Genomic DNA, 18,513 nt, shown 5'->3' on the forward strand with positions numbered 1-18,513 from the left:
ACTCAAATACACAGTGGGCCAAAATTCAAAACTGGAACAAAGTCGCGGGCTAACGTTAATATTTATTGAAATATATTTATTCCTCCAGATATAAGAATGAATCTTTTCTTATGGACTCAAAACACGTTTTGCTGAAAAACTGAATATGGAACAAGCAACGCTTAATACTAAACAATATATATATTAGCTGTATAATACCAGTAGGCCAGCTCTAATAGTAATTTGGTATGGCTTCGCGGGCCAAATATAATTAGGCCGCGGGCCAGAGTTTGACACCTATGATTTAATTCAAGTTGATCGTCATTTTGACACAGCGGAGGATCCAGCGTGCGCACAGAGGCGCTTAAATTAGTCCAGAGATATACGAGAAGATGCCCTTGAAGGACAGATCGTCTAAATTTAAATCTAATGCTGTTTTTGATTTGTAGAAGTGTAATCCCAGAACTTTGTGATCGCATCTCGTAAAAGAGGCATGGTTGGCAGCTTCTATAGTTGGGTTTACAGCATTCTCCAATAGATTTCGCTTCAAGATTTCTATTCGTCAAGTGCCGTGTCTCTGCCTTGCCAATACCTCTGATGTAACAACTGACCATGAGATTAATAGAGGTTTTCTCTGACTTTAAAAGCCTTGTTCAACACATGGTAACACCAGCTGTGTGTGTGTTGGATCTGAATCGGTAAATATTGAACAGCTTTTATATTTCCTCTCTCCTAAAGAGTTCCTCTTGTTCCTTTTGTCCCCACCCTTAGGGAGAGTTTCTTTCTTCTCTTCTGGCTCAGAGAACCTCCACCGCGTGGAGAAGGTAATGTGGGGGACACGCTACGCCATCACTGTGTCCTTCACCTGCGACCCTGCACACGCCATCTCTGACCCTGCCCTGCCATGAGGCAACCACGGATGATGGATGACGGCACTGCCCACTGGTTCCGATAGGCCCTGCAACAAAGAGGCAGGATAGGCAGGAATTAAGAACAAGGGGAAGGAAAAAGAGCTTTTACATGGATTTTTACATTGGTATTCTGTAGCTGCTCGGTCAATATCTTCGATTTTCTCCGTTTATTTTTCAAGTATTGACTTGCTGATGGTGCAACAGGGAAAAAAAGAGCCACATGTGGTCTCCCTCTGTGCTTTCCTGTTTGTTACACACCCTTGTGTTTTTATCCTGTTTTCTACAGATATGTCTTTTTTTCCTGCACCATCTTAATCTCTGGTTTTAAGGGTTTTTCAGTTCCCCTGCAGGCTTTCTGCCAAAGCAGGATTGTTTTCTGCCTTTCTGTTTATTATTTTAAGAGAGCTGCTGATTCCCTGAAGAAGAGATCTGAAACTTATGAACTGCCAACTGAATAATCAACGTTTCATCACCAAGTACCACTCATACCCCGTCCTATGACCCGTTGAGGTATTTTCTTCTAAGAAGAACCGTCTCTCTGTCCTGTTCGTTTGGTTTTTCCTACCTTATGCTTCTGTGCAGTCTTGAGGATGTTTTGAAATAAAATGACATCAAAAGTTTGCCTGGTTTTGTTAGTCATACTTCTCTGTACTTTTCTATTTTAAACCCAGCAGCCTGGAATATTAAACCTTTATGTATTACTACTTTTTAAATTCAATTAATCAGTGTTATACCCATCTCTGCTCCTGCTGGTTGCTACTAGAGTCTTATCCGCCCTTCCTTTGTGAGCCAGCCACTTGAGGAATCTCTTGATTGATCTGAGACTATCGTGTGGTTGGGAAGTCATCATCCTCACCTTTCTTATTTTTCACACAGCTGCACCGAACCACCCACCGTTTCCATTCTCATTTTTTCTTTATCGATTCTGGAGTTTTTTGTTTTTAGGATCCACAATTTTGTGTTTATTTTATATGCCAACACCCATTTCAGTTTTTATGCTCTGATGTGATTTTAAATGTTAATGCTACTCTCTTTGTCAACATTTAACAGTGGTGTGTTTGGGGCTTTTTCTTTTTTTTTTTTTTAAAGGTAGCAGAAACAAAATGTCAGCCAGCCATCAAAGAAAGAAAGAAAGAGAAAGTCAAAATATTATTACGTGGTGCCATTTTCCATTAAAAAAAAAAAGCAAAACAAAAAAACGGCTCTTCATGTCATTTAAAATAACAGCAGGTTTTTTACACTTAATAAAAAACTAGGACAATCTTTTAGTGTATATTTAAAATCAGGTGTGCAATTCTGCATTTTTTGGCATTTGAAAGTAAAAGTTTTATAAATCGCCTACACTAACAGATCCATTCATTTTTTTGGCACTAGGTTCACTTGTATATAGTTGACTCATTAACATAAATATGCTAGTAAACTGCTGCTTCTGTGCACTTCTCTTTGTGTGCAACAGTCTGATGCATGTCCAATATTCGCTCTTTTTTTAAGCTCTTTTTGTTTCTGTTCCAACTCCTACTGAAAATATCAGGCTGTGTAGATAGATTCTGAAAAACCCCAAACTAATTTTGTCTGGGTGTTGTTGGTTGTGTACGTTGCACATTGGACTATTACAGATTTTTAGTTTTAAATTAAAAATACCTGCACGATAAAGCAGAATAAATGAATAGATGAATGGTAAATGAAGAATGCTCGTAAAGGTCATGAAAAACTGAAGTGAGGTGATGCTTCCCTGTTAGTTTGTTGCTAAGAATTGCAACTTTTGTGCTACAGAAAGATGTGCCAGTTGCACACTGGTTCTCAAAAATGTAAGTATACATTTATAATTTATCATTAGTGAGCTCACATATTCCAAAGATACATGTAAAAAAAAACAAAAAACATTTTTTCTCACACTTTTCTCACCTTGCTGCACAGCTGTTAGCACATTCACTGGTGATATAAAGAACAGAGGTAAGTCTTTCTATGCTGTGCTGTGCTGTGTGGGAGTTTATTTGAAATGAGCATGGTGTTGGGTCACTGTGCAATAGCACATATATATACATTGCATATTTATATATATTTATGCTCTGATGTGACAAGGTCACACAGCTGTTAAATGGCAGCACCTTGTTCAGAGTTTATAACTGATCTGATAAAGATGTCCACGTATGAATTTACTAATAAAGAAGCCATTAATTACCTCTAACCTTATAAATAATGGTTCCAGTCACTGTACTCTTCATCTATTACTGTTGTGGTGACATTTCCACATGAAACTGTTAATAAATATAAACATAAATGAAATGGTCAAATATATATATTGTAGCTGCTTCTGCATAATCAGCTTTAGCTAGCAAACTAATTCAGCACACTTCACAAACTTCTAAGACAAATTTTTGCAAAAGAATCTTCCAACTTGTACTTTTCTGGCTAATGATGCTGAAAGATGCCAAAGCTTTATTTAAAAACAAAACAAAAAAACATAAGAAATTGCGTTGTCCTTGTACTGCAGGTTGGGAGGCTTTGCTGTGGTTGGAATGTAAATTTGATCAGACAATTATGAATTGATTATTCATGATTGATTATGAATAAAACTGAACTGAATTGATGTCAGCTTTTTTCCCTCTAAAGCAGGGGTGTCAAACTCAAATACACAGTGGGCCAAAATTCAAAACTGGAACAAAGTCGCGGGCTAACGTTAATATTTATTGAAATATATTTATTCCTCCAGATATAATAATGAATCTTTTCTTATGGACTCAAACACGTTTTGCTGAAAAACTGAATATGGAACAAGCAAAGCTTAATACTAAACAATATATATATTAGCTGTATAATACCAGTAGGCCAGCTCTAATAATAATTTGGTATGGCTTCGTGGGCCAAATGTAATTAGGCTGCGGGCCAAATTTGGCCCGCGGGCCAGAGTTTGACACCTATGCTCTAAAGTGACATACTGTGATCACTTGCTAGCTGATTACGTTAAGGTTGTACTAGCCCAGTGGTTTCCAAACTTTTTTTGCTGGGCCCCCCTTTGTTTTACAAGAAAAATGTTCGCGCCCCCCCCCCCCCCATTCTCGCGCGTGCACACGATTATTTTACATGTAGTTGTTTTTTTCTGTGTAATAATATTCAACATTGCTATCAATACATTTTTCAAAAAATGCCTCTCTGTGCAAAATGGGTTTAAAAACATAAACAACTGTGAGATACTGTTTGTCCGTGATTTAGACAGGGGGAACAAATCGTGGCAGGATCAGCCTGATATTATTTGTATCCCGCTGTAACTTTACTGTATAAAGAGCTAACATCTCCAACATGTCTGGAGTAGTTAGTCATTACAAGAAGTGTTTGTGAACTAAAAATCAAGAATGTGGGATACTGTTTGTCTGTGATTTGAAGAGCCCAGCACGTGTTCCCGATGAAGGGAAAACCAATTCTGCAGAGAGACCTACCTCGGCACTTGTGCAGGTGAAACCAAAGGGAAGATATGCTTCACCATATTTTCTAGTCTTTGGCTTAGAATGAAGTTGGTTTGGAAACATATTCAGCGATGCTTCATCTCCTGCTTTGCGTTTGTGTGGGCGCCCCGTGCTAGCAGTGTCCAAGCCTTGGTTTTTTTTTTTGGTTTTTTTTTTCGCTTTTCATCACTTGCTAGCTGATTACGTTAAGGTTGTACTAGCCCAGTGGTTCCCAAACCTGCAATGGTTCTGCGCCCCCCCCCTAGGGGGCCACATATTTTGGGAAGGTCTGTACTAGCCTATATTAAAGCAGACACACAGTTTTTTCATTTCCTTATATCTTTCCTGTTGGTTTGAACAGACTGGAAAAACAAACACTGCCTTCTGATCTCTTTAAATATCAAGGACACTGCTTCTAAATGTGATTTATTTTAGTTGTTGATACTGTGTGGGAATGGAATTGAGCCAATAGTTGATTGTAAATGACCCGTCTGGCCTTGCCCGACAATAACACAGTAAATACTTCTACTTACCAATAACTATTATCATGCATGCCAGGATAAATTTGTGCAGGAGTGGGTGTAATTGATTTGGACTGCAAATAAATGTATGGTGCAGACTGTGCCAAGTATTATTTTTAAGGCTTTGACAGCTGTAGGCATTGATGCAGGATCAGTTGAGGCCTATTTAAGGTAATTTAAACAAAGAACAGACTCTTTGTAGAACATATTGCCCTCAGCAGTATTTTATCATGATATGGGTTGTGTAATTAATAGTCTAGATGTGACTGATTATTACAGGTGTTATCATTGGCTTGTGCTAACTGGCGCCATTAGATAGTCTCTGCAAGGCTTAAACAGGACTCAGACTCTAGTGAGCTGTCTAAATTCCACTTTAATGAAATGCAGGGAAACAGCCGCCAATATAAACAGTTCACACAGAGCTGTAAACCGCTGGAAGTTAATGTAATGTTTAATGTAATGCAATATTCTGCAGACACAGACAGCAGTATTATCTGTACCACGTTACAGTAAAGAAAGAATCTAGCACTTTGTGCTTTAGGAGGGATTTTCTCCCTTTTTTCTTTCATCCACAAGCTCAAAAACCTGCTGAGCTTTACATGGAGGTTAAACACTGAATTATGGCTTTATTTATAGGAATTTTGGATACCTTACTGCTGATGCTTGTCTGCTAAGATGTAAGATAAAAAAAACGATTACACACTAAAAAAAAAAGTGTGCTTGCACCTCTGCTGAAACTAAACAGAATCAAATGGCACAAATTTCTTCAAGACCTTTAACGTCCATTGTTCTAATTTCTCTTTTGGGATTAACGTATTACATTTTTACAGGAAACCCAAAAGTGGCTCTTAAGATAACGCTTAGAAGAAATCTACAAATCCAGGCTAAACTTCTCAGCTCAAATGTATGCATATTTAAGCTGCTAAATCCCACACAGACCTGGTCTTATCCAGAATTTTCAAACTTCTGCAAAGTTTTGTCAGTCAATATGTGGAGAAAGGAAGAAAAAGGAAGAAAGGGTGGGGGATTTCCATATCTGTGATGTGGCACGATGTAGCTGTAATGAATTTATGCATGAGTTTGGACAATTTGACATGCAAACACAAAAAGGTCAGTGTACCAAAGTGCCCAGTCCCACCTGGGACATGATTTGCAAAATGTCACACTTCTAGATATTCAGATATGTTTTAGAATGACAGGAAATCTGTCACTAATGACATTTTACTTTTACTGCCTAGACGTGCATAATATTTCCACCACTCTTGGTGTGTAACAGTCTTTTTTTCCATGCTTCTTATGAATCTAAGAAGACAGTGGCTTTACAGCTGAAGGCTGCGTGAGCTGGAAACAACATGCCAGATTAGAGTGAAGAGCTGTCTTAATTAAAGACTGTGAACTCTTCATAAAACACAGGCACTTTATGCATCTGTTGTTAGCATGCTTGCCACTGAGGCCTTCCAACCTCTAAACTTTTGCAGTAATTGTTAATGGGTGCAGGTGCTATGCTATTAACTGTGTTATTACCACACAAACACTACGGCATGAAAGGAAGTCCTGTCTGTCCATTCAGGTAAGTGGGCCACAGTAAACAGAGCGCACAAAGCCTGGATGCGAGCACGCTGAGGAGTAGGTGTTTTGGCTCAGGTTTTACCACAGCAGCAGAAGTGTGTTTGTCTCTGCGGGTGGATGCATGCAAATCCAATGGCAGTGACATGCCATGTGTGTGCTTCTTTTTCTCTTCTTTTTCCATTTCCTGCCAAAATTCAGGATTCCAATTAAATATTCAGAAAATTATCTCTGTTGCTAATCACTTTTCCTTGATGGTGATGGGGAGCGTCTTAAAGTAAGACGTAAGGGAGAATTTATAAGAACTTAGGAAAAGATAATTATAGTGCTCAGAGGGTTCAGCTCGTACTTGTTTGCTTAATAATGTGATGGCTCTGCAGTTAAAATCTGTAAACTGTATATAAAAGATGAACCAAGGTTCCTGGCATTTGAAATTCATTGAACCTGCATTCATTCTAATGACCAGCAGGAGGTGCATTTCTGACTGGGATAAGAAGAAGTCAGAAAATATAAGATTTTTGATGTTGATATTTGGTGATTTACTGCACAATATTTTGTTTCTTTCAGACACAAAACAAACGCATCTTCCTAGCATTTGTTACATGTAGTTATTCATCACTCCCTACTAGGAAAATATGACTATGTATCTTAAACATAAACTGGTTTTATTGGAACAACAAATTGTACCTTGCTTATTTACACTCTGAATAATTCTGCTCACATGAACTGATTATCATGTTTGAGGCATTTTAAACGGGTGTGCTGGCCCTGGTGAACAAACTATACAACATCAACAAAGGTGTTTCTTCCATCTGTTCTTTTTAAATTTTCTTTAAAATTTTTTTAAAGTTACTCTCTGGGACTAATATATTGACAAATAGCTCCAGACTCATATATCACTCAAACCTACCCTCAACTGTGTTGATGAGTGACTTCAGTAAACTCTTTGCCTATTAGCTTATATTATCTGTAGTTTTAAGTCCTCTTGCAACATGATCATGCAACAATTTTCTAATTTTCAGTTCTACTTTGGGCCAAATTTACTAAAACGGGACAAAGTAGCGTGTGAGGGCATGATTAGCTTTATGGATGATTGTCACTCTTTGTAAATACCAACAGTACCTTTTAAAATTTACACCAAAACCCAGTTTATGCTGGGGCAGTGCGTTAGTAAATTAGAGCACTCTTAGAGTCAAAAAGGATGATGAAAATGCTTAGCTCAATCAATTGAGTGACGTAATTGTGGCCATCTTTTTTATACAGTCTATGGTTTAAACTAGCATTAGATACACACTCCTCCATTTGTGTTCTTAGAGTGTTTCTTCATGTAGGCTTGCATAGTTGTGTACAAGTAATGATAGTAACACTCAAATTAAATAGCTGTTTTAACAGATACTCGTGCTGCTATCCAATCAGATTTTTTTTTTCCCCCACTAAAGAGATGATCCCCTTATTTTCACTTTTCCTTTATTAAGGTTTTTAGCATCTCTGAAGTAAAATCAATTAATGAGTTCTAAAAGCTGAAAATACAGCAACTCAGAATGAGGACACAATTAACACAAATTAGGTCCACTTCAGCTTGATTGTTTTAATGTGGGTAATTATATTTATTTGTAGAACACTTTTTTAAAATCCGCTTTACAAAGTGCTTCACACAAGGGAACAAATTCAAATCAAGCAGGTTTTAGTAGAGTAGTGCAATACTCCTCGTTCACCTGTGGGTTAAAACTGAAAAAAGCAGCATTTTACAATGTGAAACATGTCGCTTATCAGTTATGTTGATCTGCTGTTTTAGTGACAGTCAGATGCTGTCTTACTTTGAAGAAGAAGTTATCTCCTTTCCTCTCATAAGGGATGTTCCAGTGTCTTCTACTAAAGGAGGTAAGAAAGGAAATACTAAAGCACCTTTTTGTTTTCAGAGAATTTGACCAGCTCTTATTATGGCTGTCACACAACGCATCGAGGTCAATTCACCTGTTTAGATGTAGGCTCATCACCCCTCCACCAACATGCGGTTGGTATGAGATGTTTGTGCTGATATGCCGTATTTGGTTTTCATCAAACATGGTTCTGTAAATTATGGTCAAACGTCACCACTCTGGTCTCATCTGTCCAAAGGACATTGTTCTAGAAGTCTTGCTGTTTGTTCAGATACAACTTTGTAAACCTGGACTGTGCTGCAATGTTCTTTTTAGAAAGAAGAGACTTTATCCTGACAATCCTTCCATGTAAGCCGTAATTATTGAGTCTTTTTTTTTTTAAATAGTGTGCTGTCTTTAACTTTAACATTTAACATGCTAACTGAGGCTTTTAGAGTTGGAGATGTAGCTCTTTGTTCTTTGGATTTCCTGGGACCACCACTCCTCTGAAGATTAGCAGCTGTCTTGAGTGTTTTTGACTTTCCACAAATAGATGGGCAACAGTTGCTTTTTTAAGATTGTTGCTGGTGTGTTTTGTTTTCTGCTTGATATTGTGTTAACACACCTCAATATTCCAGGTCACCAAACTGCCCCAAATTCTGCTTTTATAGAGGCACTCACACTTGCTGATGATCAGTAAGTCAAGTGTATTTAATTAGCAGCACCTGCCTGCTGCAGTACTGACCCTCTTTATTCCTATAACAGCAGTGAGGGTGTACTTAGTTTTTCCACACACTGTTTCTGCATTTTGGGTTAAAAAAATATGATGCAGTGTAATATTTCATGTTTTGTTTTTCATCTGAGGTTGTATTTACCTGGTTTTAAGACCTGCTAAGGATCAGCTCAGCTCATAGTGACCTGACATATTGTATGTCTATAAATTTGTTTTTTATTTATTTTTTGTCAGATAACTGCAAATGTGAAACATTTATAATCCTTAAATGGAGGGTAATTAAGAAATGTTATCATCGCATAGTATGCCCACCAGAATGGCTTTAACTCAGCTGTTTATGATCCTTTTTTCACTATCTGCAGTGCATGCAGCAGAGTAGCATCATAGCTAAGCAGCAATGAGTTTAAGTCCTTGACCAGTTTGGGAGATGCAATGCTACTAAAAACAAAAGAAATAAACAACAACAACAACAAAAAAAATCAGTTTTCCCATTCCAACGTAGTTCAAACATTCTCTCTGTGTATATGCAAATATAATATTGGATGTCAGATGTAGTAGTGGTGAGAGTATATACTTGTTAGAGCAGTCCAGTACCTCTATGAAGGAATAACACAGTAACATCTATATCAGTTACTTCAAACAATAAAAGCTTGAAGAAATATGACGACCAACTTTACATGTGCTCAGCATAAACTAATATAGAGCTTGTAAACCTCTGGTCCTTCTAAAAGTTAATATTCTGGTGCATATTATTGAGACATGTGTATGTATCAGTAATATGGAGTGAAAGTTGGGCTTTGGAATTCCATCTACCTACAGGTGCACTACATGTTTTCTTCAGTCAAACATAACCTTTGCAGAAGGTGGGACAAAAAAATCTATACCCTAATCAGATTATTTTTATTGTTATTCGTTTTTTTTTAATTTACTGTGTGGGAATTTGACTACATGTGAATGTATTTCGGGACTATGAGGTTACTTTAAGGCATCAGAACTCCGCTGACTTATTCCGTTTGTAAAATGGGTCCTTGGTAGGGGCTGTTTTATTTTGTGGTTTACAGAGGTTCAGATTACCAAATCAAATGATCCTAAAATAATCCCAACGCACGTCCCTGGTTTGTAGTGTAGGCGTGTCAGTAGAAGGTTAAACCTGCAATAGCATAAATTCTGACTGCCCCCTTTATTTAACTGCTCTAATACAAATAATGTAATGTCAGATTAAAACACCCTTAAATTAAACATTCAAATGTGCTTCTTAAAATCACTTCTGCGTTTAAGAGGTGCTTCAGCTTCTCTAATTACCGCCGCGGCCTTGTACTGCAACACAGCACCGCAGGAAGAGTTCTTCCACTGAGGCTGAGCTGAAGGAGCGCAGCAGAGAGGGAGAGTGGCTCAGTGGGCTGTCCATCATGGACAGAATAAAATAACAAACAACATGTGTGTGACTAAAGAACAGCCGCACTTTAAAATGACAGAAAACAAACTTTGGCTGCTTCCTGCTTTATGCGGAGCTGCTCTGACTCCAGCCCGTGCGTAACGGAGACATCACCGCCTACCTGTCGCTGCTCCGGCTCCAGACGCTTCCTCCTCACTTCAGTGACCCCATGACCAGCGTCTCGGAGTTGAACTCGAACTGATTGCTGGAGGACGCCGACTTGCCCCACGAGTAGAGGCTGGGCGGTCGCTTCTTAAACGACGACGTGTACTTGTAGAAGCTCCTGTGCCTGTTCTTCAGGTACTCCCTGTAGTTCTTGGTGAGCAGCGTATAGAGGAAAGGGTTGATGCAGCTGTTGCTGTATGTGAGGCTCGCGACCAGGTAGTTGATGCACGTGTGCGTCTGCGAGGCCAGGCTCAGCGGCTTGGTGTGGTACAGAGGCAGCAGCTGCCAGATCCAGAAAGGCAGGAAGCACGCCCAGAACACCAGCACGATGGTGAAAATCATGATCAGCACTTTCTGCTTCGGTGACCTTTTGCCGCCTTTGCTGATCACAGAGTTGCGCTGGGACTCTAAATAAGTGCGGGCTAACTTGACGTACAGGTACCCGATGATGAGCCCCGGGGCCATGATGCTGGTGCCAAACAGGACCGTTACGTAAACTTTATAAGCCAGTGGAGCCCATGTGGGCGCGCACATCCTTTTCACACCCCCGTCCGGCGTGCTTTTAGTTGTCTGAGCGACCATTATCATCATGGGCACGGTGAGCACCAGCGACAGCAGCCACACGCCCCACGCCAGAGCTTTGCGGTAACTCTTAGAGCGCCTGACCGTGTCCAGCGGCTTGGTGACGGCCAGATAGCGCTCCGTGCACATTACGGTCAGGGTGAAGATGCTGGCGTGCATGGTGAGAAGGTCCAAGCTGAGCAGGATGCGGCAGCCCACGTCTCCGAAGTACCAGTCCTTCAGGAAGTAGGTGGACACCACGAAAGGGATGGTGGAGAGGTAGAGCAGGTCCGCGAGAGCCAGGTTGATGATGGAGATGTACATGGAGGTGGCGAACCGGATCGAGTGGCACATCACCACCAGCGTGTACACGTTCCCCGAGACCCCGATGATGTAGACAACGGAGAGGAGCGTCCCGAAAGTGGAAGTGATGACGAGTTCGTGGTCCACGGTGCCGCCAGCCCGAGGCGGGCTGGTGTTCAGGTTTAAAGATTTGTTACTCATGGCGTGTTCGGATCCGTTCCCTGCTCTTTGACAGCTCCGGACAAGTTTTGGAAAAGATGCGCACTGGCACAGGTTGTGTCTCGCTCCCTCCCCCCTCCCTCCTCTCTCTCCGCCTGCTGCTCTTTGCTCCTGACGTCACAAACGTTACTTCCATATACATCTGACAGTCAGCTGTCTCACCGGTAAACAATGCTCAGATGGACGAAGAGGAAAGCATCGGCTTCTTTTTTCTTTCTTGAAGAGCGGGTGGATTTCTCGGCGCAACGATGTGAGACTGGAATGTATTATTAAAAGTTTAGTCAGCACTGAGCGCGCACCTGATGCCAAAAGCAGGACCGAGTCTGCTAAAATGTCATATGAAAAGCTAGGACACAGGTAATGTCACGCATAGATACTTGCTAGAGGAACATGTGTTAAAACAACCACCCACCCACCGCCAAACACAAAAAAAGAATAAATCCCCTGCAGTTAATTTCAGTGTGCCATTTTCTTGAGACTCACCAGAGCAGAAAGCGAAAACTTTCTCTTTCACTGACCGCAGCGCAGTCGGAGCCCCTCACGCGCTGTTTTGTGCCAGCATTTCCTTTGTGCAGCTCGGTGTTTGTGTAATATTAGCAAACACTCAGGTCGGCATTGAGTTATGCAAATAGTTTATTATAGGTCACGGAAAAAAATAAATACATCTCCAATTATTATAATAAAACTTATTATCATCTCAAGATTAAATAAATAGGTTTTATTGCTCTTATCTACAATCACAGTCATCTGTTTTTCTCTCTTATGTTGGAAGTTATTTTTATTTTTCCCACAGGCTGTGAACAAAGATGGTGTGCCAGTATTGTGTGTGTGTGGATGGGGGGGGGGGGGGGGGGGGGGGGGGTCTTTGTCTGCAAAAGATGAAATCCTGTTGTAAAGAAATGTGTGGAAAACCAGCTCTCTTGAACTCTGACCTCATTAAACACTTTCCTGATGAGTTTATTATCCCAGCTGCTATTTTCAGGTCTTATTGATTTGGTTTATTCTGTTCATCACAGCCCCAATTAGTGACCAGAAGGACGGCAAAGCAGCTTATATTTTGGGCAAATCTGACAAGGTGAAATAGGCTAAACAAACATGGACCTATTGGTTTGTGGTCTCTGGCATTTTGGGCTGTTGTCATCTTGTTATGTTGTTTTTTTGTTGCCAGAATTTACAACATACGTCTGAATCTCACTGACAAACACTGAATGCTCATATGTTAGCAACATGTGAAAAGGTAGCCACTAGGGGTGGGTTTTTATAATCGATTTATCGATTAAAATCGATTCTGGCTTGGATAACGTAAAATCGATTCATTAAAATCCTGAATCGATTTTTTAATATTAATTTATTTTGCCCGAAACGCCAGAATCTCAGGTGAAAGATCACAAAATTTCAACAACCACCAAACAGCTAAGACAGTAAATGAGAGCAGGTACACGGATTCTGCACAAAGACGTAAACACACAGCGCGGACCCGCGGATCAGAATCAGTGAGATGTCGCCTTTCTCAGCTGACGGTCGGGGCTGAAAGCCGTCAGCTCGCTGATTCTGATCCGCGGGTCCGCGCTTTGTTTACGCCCTTTTTGCGCTGATTCTAAAGCTGTTAGTTTTATCTCTCTCCAAACAATATTGACCGAACCAGCAGCAAAAGAAGATCCAAACTACGCTTCACATAAATATCGTCATTAATTCCCTCTTACCTTTGCTGTTTTGCTTCCACCACGATAAAATCACACTTCATGCACAGCTCTCTCTCTCTCTCTCTCTCTCCCTGTCTGTCTGTTTTCTTCATTATTCGCTTGCTTGTTACGCACAAGTCTACCGTTGTTTACAGCGCTGTCGGCCGACGTTTTTTTTTTCGTTTCACATACTTCCGAAAAGAAAACCTAATTTCTGCCGTTCAATATTGAACAAATTTAAACTTTTTAAAATTATGCAAAATGCAAAACGCTTAGCTGTGTCTGTAATAAAACCGCTGTAACTTCAGAGGTAACGTTCATATGTTGATTAATGGTTTTCTTTCGTTTTTGATGTACTGCAGAATATTTTTTTATAAAATCCCAGGCCAGGAAAATCGCCTTCATGTTTTTCTGCGTTTTATCCTCAGCTACTTTGACACAAAGGCCTCTGCTGTGATGCTCACACCTTTGATAAAGTCTTGCGTGTGTCAGCTTCCTTTTTATAGATACAAAAATATGTAAATGTACTGATCTGAATTATAATATTTCTGACTGTCAAAATTTCCCAGATTCAAATCGAATTAAATCGAATCGTGGATCGAATCGATTCGGGACCTTGTGAATCGGAATTGAATCGATTCTAGAAATCAGTGACGATACCCAGCCCTACACTGAAAAAATGGGAATTGGCAGGCTTTTGAATTTGCACAAATGAATTTAGTTAATGCTACACAAGCCTTTCATGTTTCTCTTATTTACATGATTAAATAAAGTACCATTTACTTGATTATAAACAATACTGAGACTACTCATTTTTCTTGCATTGATTTAAAGTGACTAAATTAGAATACTAAAACCATTGTAATCATGTTTGACCACAACCGGAAATGATGCAATATATTCAAAGACAACAACTAAATATGATTGGATAATAAGACCTAGAGTCTTATCCAATAAGACAACAACATAATTTAAGGAGAGCGCAATTGACCGCCAGATTCTGGAAGATTGTTTAGCCACATGCAACCTTTGGCACTGAGTCAGGCATACTGAGAAGGTAAGTAATTTAAATACATTTGTTTTGGTTGGGTACGTTTTCACAGAATAGTTGTAGTGCATGCTATATGAAAAGTAATCTGTAATCCATCTACATGTTGTTTTTACAGTGCTAGCTAAAGTTGGTATTAGCTTTGTGGCTAAAACTGAAAAATAGTAACAAATTGCAGCTGTTGTCGGTCAGATATGGAATTTATGCATGTGACACAGAGCACTGACGTTTTTGATGGCTTAGCAAGTTAAAACGTCACTGAGAGACCGCAATAGTGTTTGTGTTACTCGTGCTAGTTATGGCTACAGTGGCTAATTAGTCCGGCTGTAACCGTCAGAGTTTAAGAAGCTGGGAGCCCCACAGTGCCATACATTAATTCTTGCTGCTGACACGCACTCAAGTTATAATAAGGATCCTGCCACCTTAGACGTGGGTTTAAGAACCTGTGCCCATAAATGCCAAATCATTTTTCCATTTAGTCATTATTTTAGGTGAAGTGTCACTTACTTGACTATTCTATTGGTGAAGCTCAAATAATACAGCAGATATCTACAAGGAGATAAGTTTGTTCAACAGAGTGTCTTATTAAGTGATGTATTGTGAATTTTCCAACATCATCCTAACAAAAATTAGGACCCTTCCCCCCCTCCTTTTTCTACTTTGTGTAGAACATATGTGAGCTGCTTCTCAAAACATTATGTATAAATGAGAGAAAGATTGGTACTTTAAAGAAACCATTGATGCTCTTCTGGACTGGAATACCTTTTTTCAATTAAAATTAATGTTTTTTGTGATGGTGGAATTTTTACCTTTATGATTACAGAAGTCAAAACATCAGATGATGATAGCTTACCATCTAAACTCCCCATCTCTTGGCAATTCTGAATTAGAGGGCTCAGCTGTATCGGCCTTTCTAGTGGATTTAAAGAGTTAAAGACTTAAAGAGAAGATAGCTTAAATCATTAGGTAATATTCCCTGACATTCTAGAGGTCGACCTTGGACAGTGTGTGACATAAAGAGTATAACTTATAGAAAGGGAATGGTACTGGCCGAAAGGGCAGCAGGTGGATTGCCAGAATACTGAAAAACCATATCTGCATTGTACCACAGCATATTCTACATTGTCAGAGAGCTTGGTGGCTGGTACAGAGAGCACGACAGAGCTTTTGCGCTCAGCCCAGTATCCACGAGAATATTCACTCTCATTTCACTCTGTGAACTCCTTGATACTTATCCATTGGTTGACTATGAGATTGGATCAGTCCACATTGTGACTTTAAAAAGGCATATAGAAATAAAAGGTGTTCATATAAGTGTAATAGGTTCAGTCTCATGTATGTCATTAGATAAATTCTTCTTTTTTTTATGTCTGATCTTTATAACTTTGACTATTGGGTATGGATAGCTTTATGAAAACTAAACTGAAATGATTCTTTCTGAATATGTAATTCTTTTTTGCCTACAGAGTCCTATGGTCCTAAAGACTGTTTTGGCTGACAGAACCTGTCGAAGGCTCACTCTCTAATGGAGCGCCTGAATCAACTGAGGATCTCATCGTTGAAGTCAAGAGACAGTGTTGTCTTCAGGGCAGTTTCAGACTTCAGTTTATGGATTCCTTGTTTGGGAATGAGTTTCTTAACCTCACCTCAGTTTCAGAAGTAGCAGACAAAGGGACTCTTAAAGCTATTGACATGTCAAAGCCCACCACATGGACATAAAAAAAAGTAACAGAGTTGGTGAAACTCAAGATGGAAAAGACTTTTTCATACAGAAGACATGAAGTTGTTCGTAATGCACCAATGGTGGAGGCTTTCATGGCAAGATGGCCTCATCTACTTGATTTCCATGAGATAAGGTTTGCCTGATACACGGTGTTCTTGTGGTATTAGCCTAAAATGGTTAAGGCACAGTTGTTATTTGACAGCCCATTTCTTCAGCATGAGTGATTGCAGCCTTCTTCCAGGCATTAAACCTTTGAAGCTCATTCCTCTGTGCTCATGTTTTCAGATCAACGCTGAGTTTAAGAGAATTGCCACCATCCCCCCTCAGACAAAGTTCCTGGCTCAGCTGGCTCTCCACTTGGACAACCTGGTGAAGTTGGTCAACAGAAGAGGAGAGCTTGGACTAATACTGAAAAGAATTGTGGCATAAATGGATAATGTAAGTGATTAAGCCTCAACATTCACTGAACATGATCCTCTTTGGATGAAACTTTATAATTGTTGAAGATTTCAAATGTTTTCCCATGATAAATTCTCTCATTTTGTATTTTTACATCTGCTTGTTTTTTTAACCTTCACTTTGTCAACTTATTATTAATTGCCAGTAAACCTATTATTAATTTGTGTGCCTTTACTTTAAAAACATTCATGTAAAGTACACTATTAAAACTTAAATGAAGGACAAGGGCTGAATGAAGATGCTAATTACATACATTTCATTTCAGTGTGAAGATGTTGATGCTGCGTCTGTCAAGGGAGTGTGTATCTACATGGGTGAAGACCCTGGCATGCTTATCCGGGAGTATGTGGTATGTACTTGTCTTTTTTTTTTTCTTTTTTTTTCGGACTTTCCACAGTGTCATATTATTTACTTGGCATGAAATGACTAACATGGCTTCTTTTTTACAGGGCATGGAAGAACGTGCCATCAGTGAGACTGTTGAAGACACCACTGTTTGAATTCATCTTCTTACAGAGACCTGCCATCTTCAGAAGTTTTCTGATGACTCTGCGGTGGTTGGATGCATCAGCAGGGATGATGAGACAGAGTACCGGGCTGTGGTCGACTCCTTTGTCACGTGGTGTGAGCAGAATCATCTGCAGCTCAACGTGGCAAAGACCAAGGAACTGATCGTGGACTTCAGGAAGACCAGGAAACACTTGACCCCTGTTTCAATCCAGGGGGTCAGTGTTGACATTGTGGAGGACTATAAATACCTTGGAGTACACATTGACAATAAACTGGACTGGGCTAAAAACACCACAGCACTTTACAGGAAGGGCCAGAGTCATCTCTATTTTTTGAGGCGACTGAGGTCCTTCAACATCTGCCAGAAAATGCTCAGGATTTTCTACGAGTCTGTTGTGGCCAGTGCGATCCTCTATGCTGTTGCATGCTGGGGGAGCAGGCTGAGGGTCGCAGATGCCAACAGACTTAATAAACTAATCCGTAAGGCCAGTAATGTTGTGGGGATGGAACTGGACTCCCTCAAGGTGGTGTCGGAGAGGCGGATGTTGTCCAAGATAAAGACAATGTTGGATAACACCTCCCACCCACTCCATGACATGCTGGTCAGTCACAGGAGCTCGTTCAGTGAGAGACTGAGATTACCGAAAAGCACCACTGAATGACACAGGAAATCTTTCCTGCCTGTGGCCATCTCCCTGTACAACGCATCCACTTAACACACTGGTTACTGCTACAACTACACGTTTCTTTTCCAGCTATTTATTAATGAGTGACTTATGTATATATGTATATATGTATGTATATATATATATATATATATATATATATATATATATATATATATATATATTGTACTATTCTTAGTTAGCGTATTGTCTGTCTTGTCTTAATGTTGGTTTATGTTGGTTTACAATGGAGCACTGTAACAAAAAATAATTTCCCCCAGGGATCAATAAAGTATTCTGATTCTGATTCTGATTAAAGAGCAAGCTTCAGCAGATAAACAAGAGTTGTCCTTGCAGGCATCAGGGTGGCGAAGAATTTGGATAATGTAGCATTTGCTGTGATAATGCTATTTGGACTCATGTATGCATTAAACCTTGCCTACCCTGCTGACCTTCGCTACAACTTTGACGTTTTCCAGAAGGTTTTCATGGAACTGGATGGAGCTAAACTCTCTAAAGTTCTTGCTTTCAAAAACCATCTGTTTCATTGAGAAGTCAAAGACTGCACTTCTGCAATTCTTTGCAGTTTTTCATTTTGTGTTCAGTAACGTTATACTGATTATGTTTTTATTGCTTTCCCCTCATGTGACTGCAATGCAGGATGATTTTTCCTTTTGGTATCATGTTGTAAGAAATTTTTACTGACGATTTTTAGCAATATGTTCTAAGTC

General features: G+C 39.7%; 2 protein-coding genes and 1 long non-coding RNA gene across 3 annotated transcripts in view; 2 read left to right on the top strand and 1 right to left on the bottom strand.

Annotated features, from left to right (window-relative positions):
* Window positions 1-1,510, top strand: part of ogfod3 (2-oxoglutarate and iron dependent oxygenase domain containing 3) — a 42,557-nt gene extending 41,047 nt beyond the window's left edge. Inside the window, exon 9 of the mRNA XM_084938284.1 lies at window positions 751-1,510. Coding sequence (XP_084794410.1) covers window positions 751-887 — 137 coding nt within the window. The 3' untranslated portion in view covers window positions 888-1,510. The remainder of the gene's footprint in view (window positions 1-750) is intronic.
* Window positions 834-11,677, bottom strand: LOC146382017 (urotensin-2 receptor). The gene is made up of 2 exons (XM_084938283.1): window positions 10,569-11,677; window positions 834-937 (listed from the first exon to the last, which is right to left on the bottom strand). Exon 1 carries the CDS (start codon window positions 11,675-11,677, stop codon window positions 10,601-10,603), a length of 1,077 nt encoding a protein of 358 aa, XP_084794409.1. The 3' UTR covers window positions 834-937; window positions 10,569-10,600.
* Window positions 11,678-11,701: 24 nt separating this feature from the next.
* Window positions 11,702-17,885, top strand: LOC146382018 (uncharacterized). Its single transcript, XR_014801189.1, has 5 exons — window positions 11,702-12,052; window positions 15,892-16,281; window positions 16,434-16,586; window positions 16,873-16,956; window positions 17,057-17,885. It is a non-coding gene; the product is annotated as an uncharacterized LOC146382018 (long non-coding RNA).
* Window positions 17,886-18,513: the final 628 nt, after the last annotated feature.

The sequence above is a fragment of the Perissodus microlepis genome, chromosome 8, assembly GCF_051167445.1.
Source record: "Perissodus microlepis isolate ML-2025 ecotype Zambia chromosome 8, ASM5116744v1, whole genome shotgun sequence".
Classification (NCBI taxonomy): domain Eukaryota; kingdom Metazoa; phylum Chordata; class Actinopteri; order Cichliformes; family Cichlidae; genus Perissodus; species Perissodus microlepis.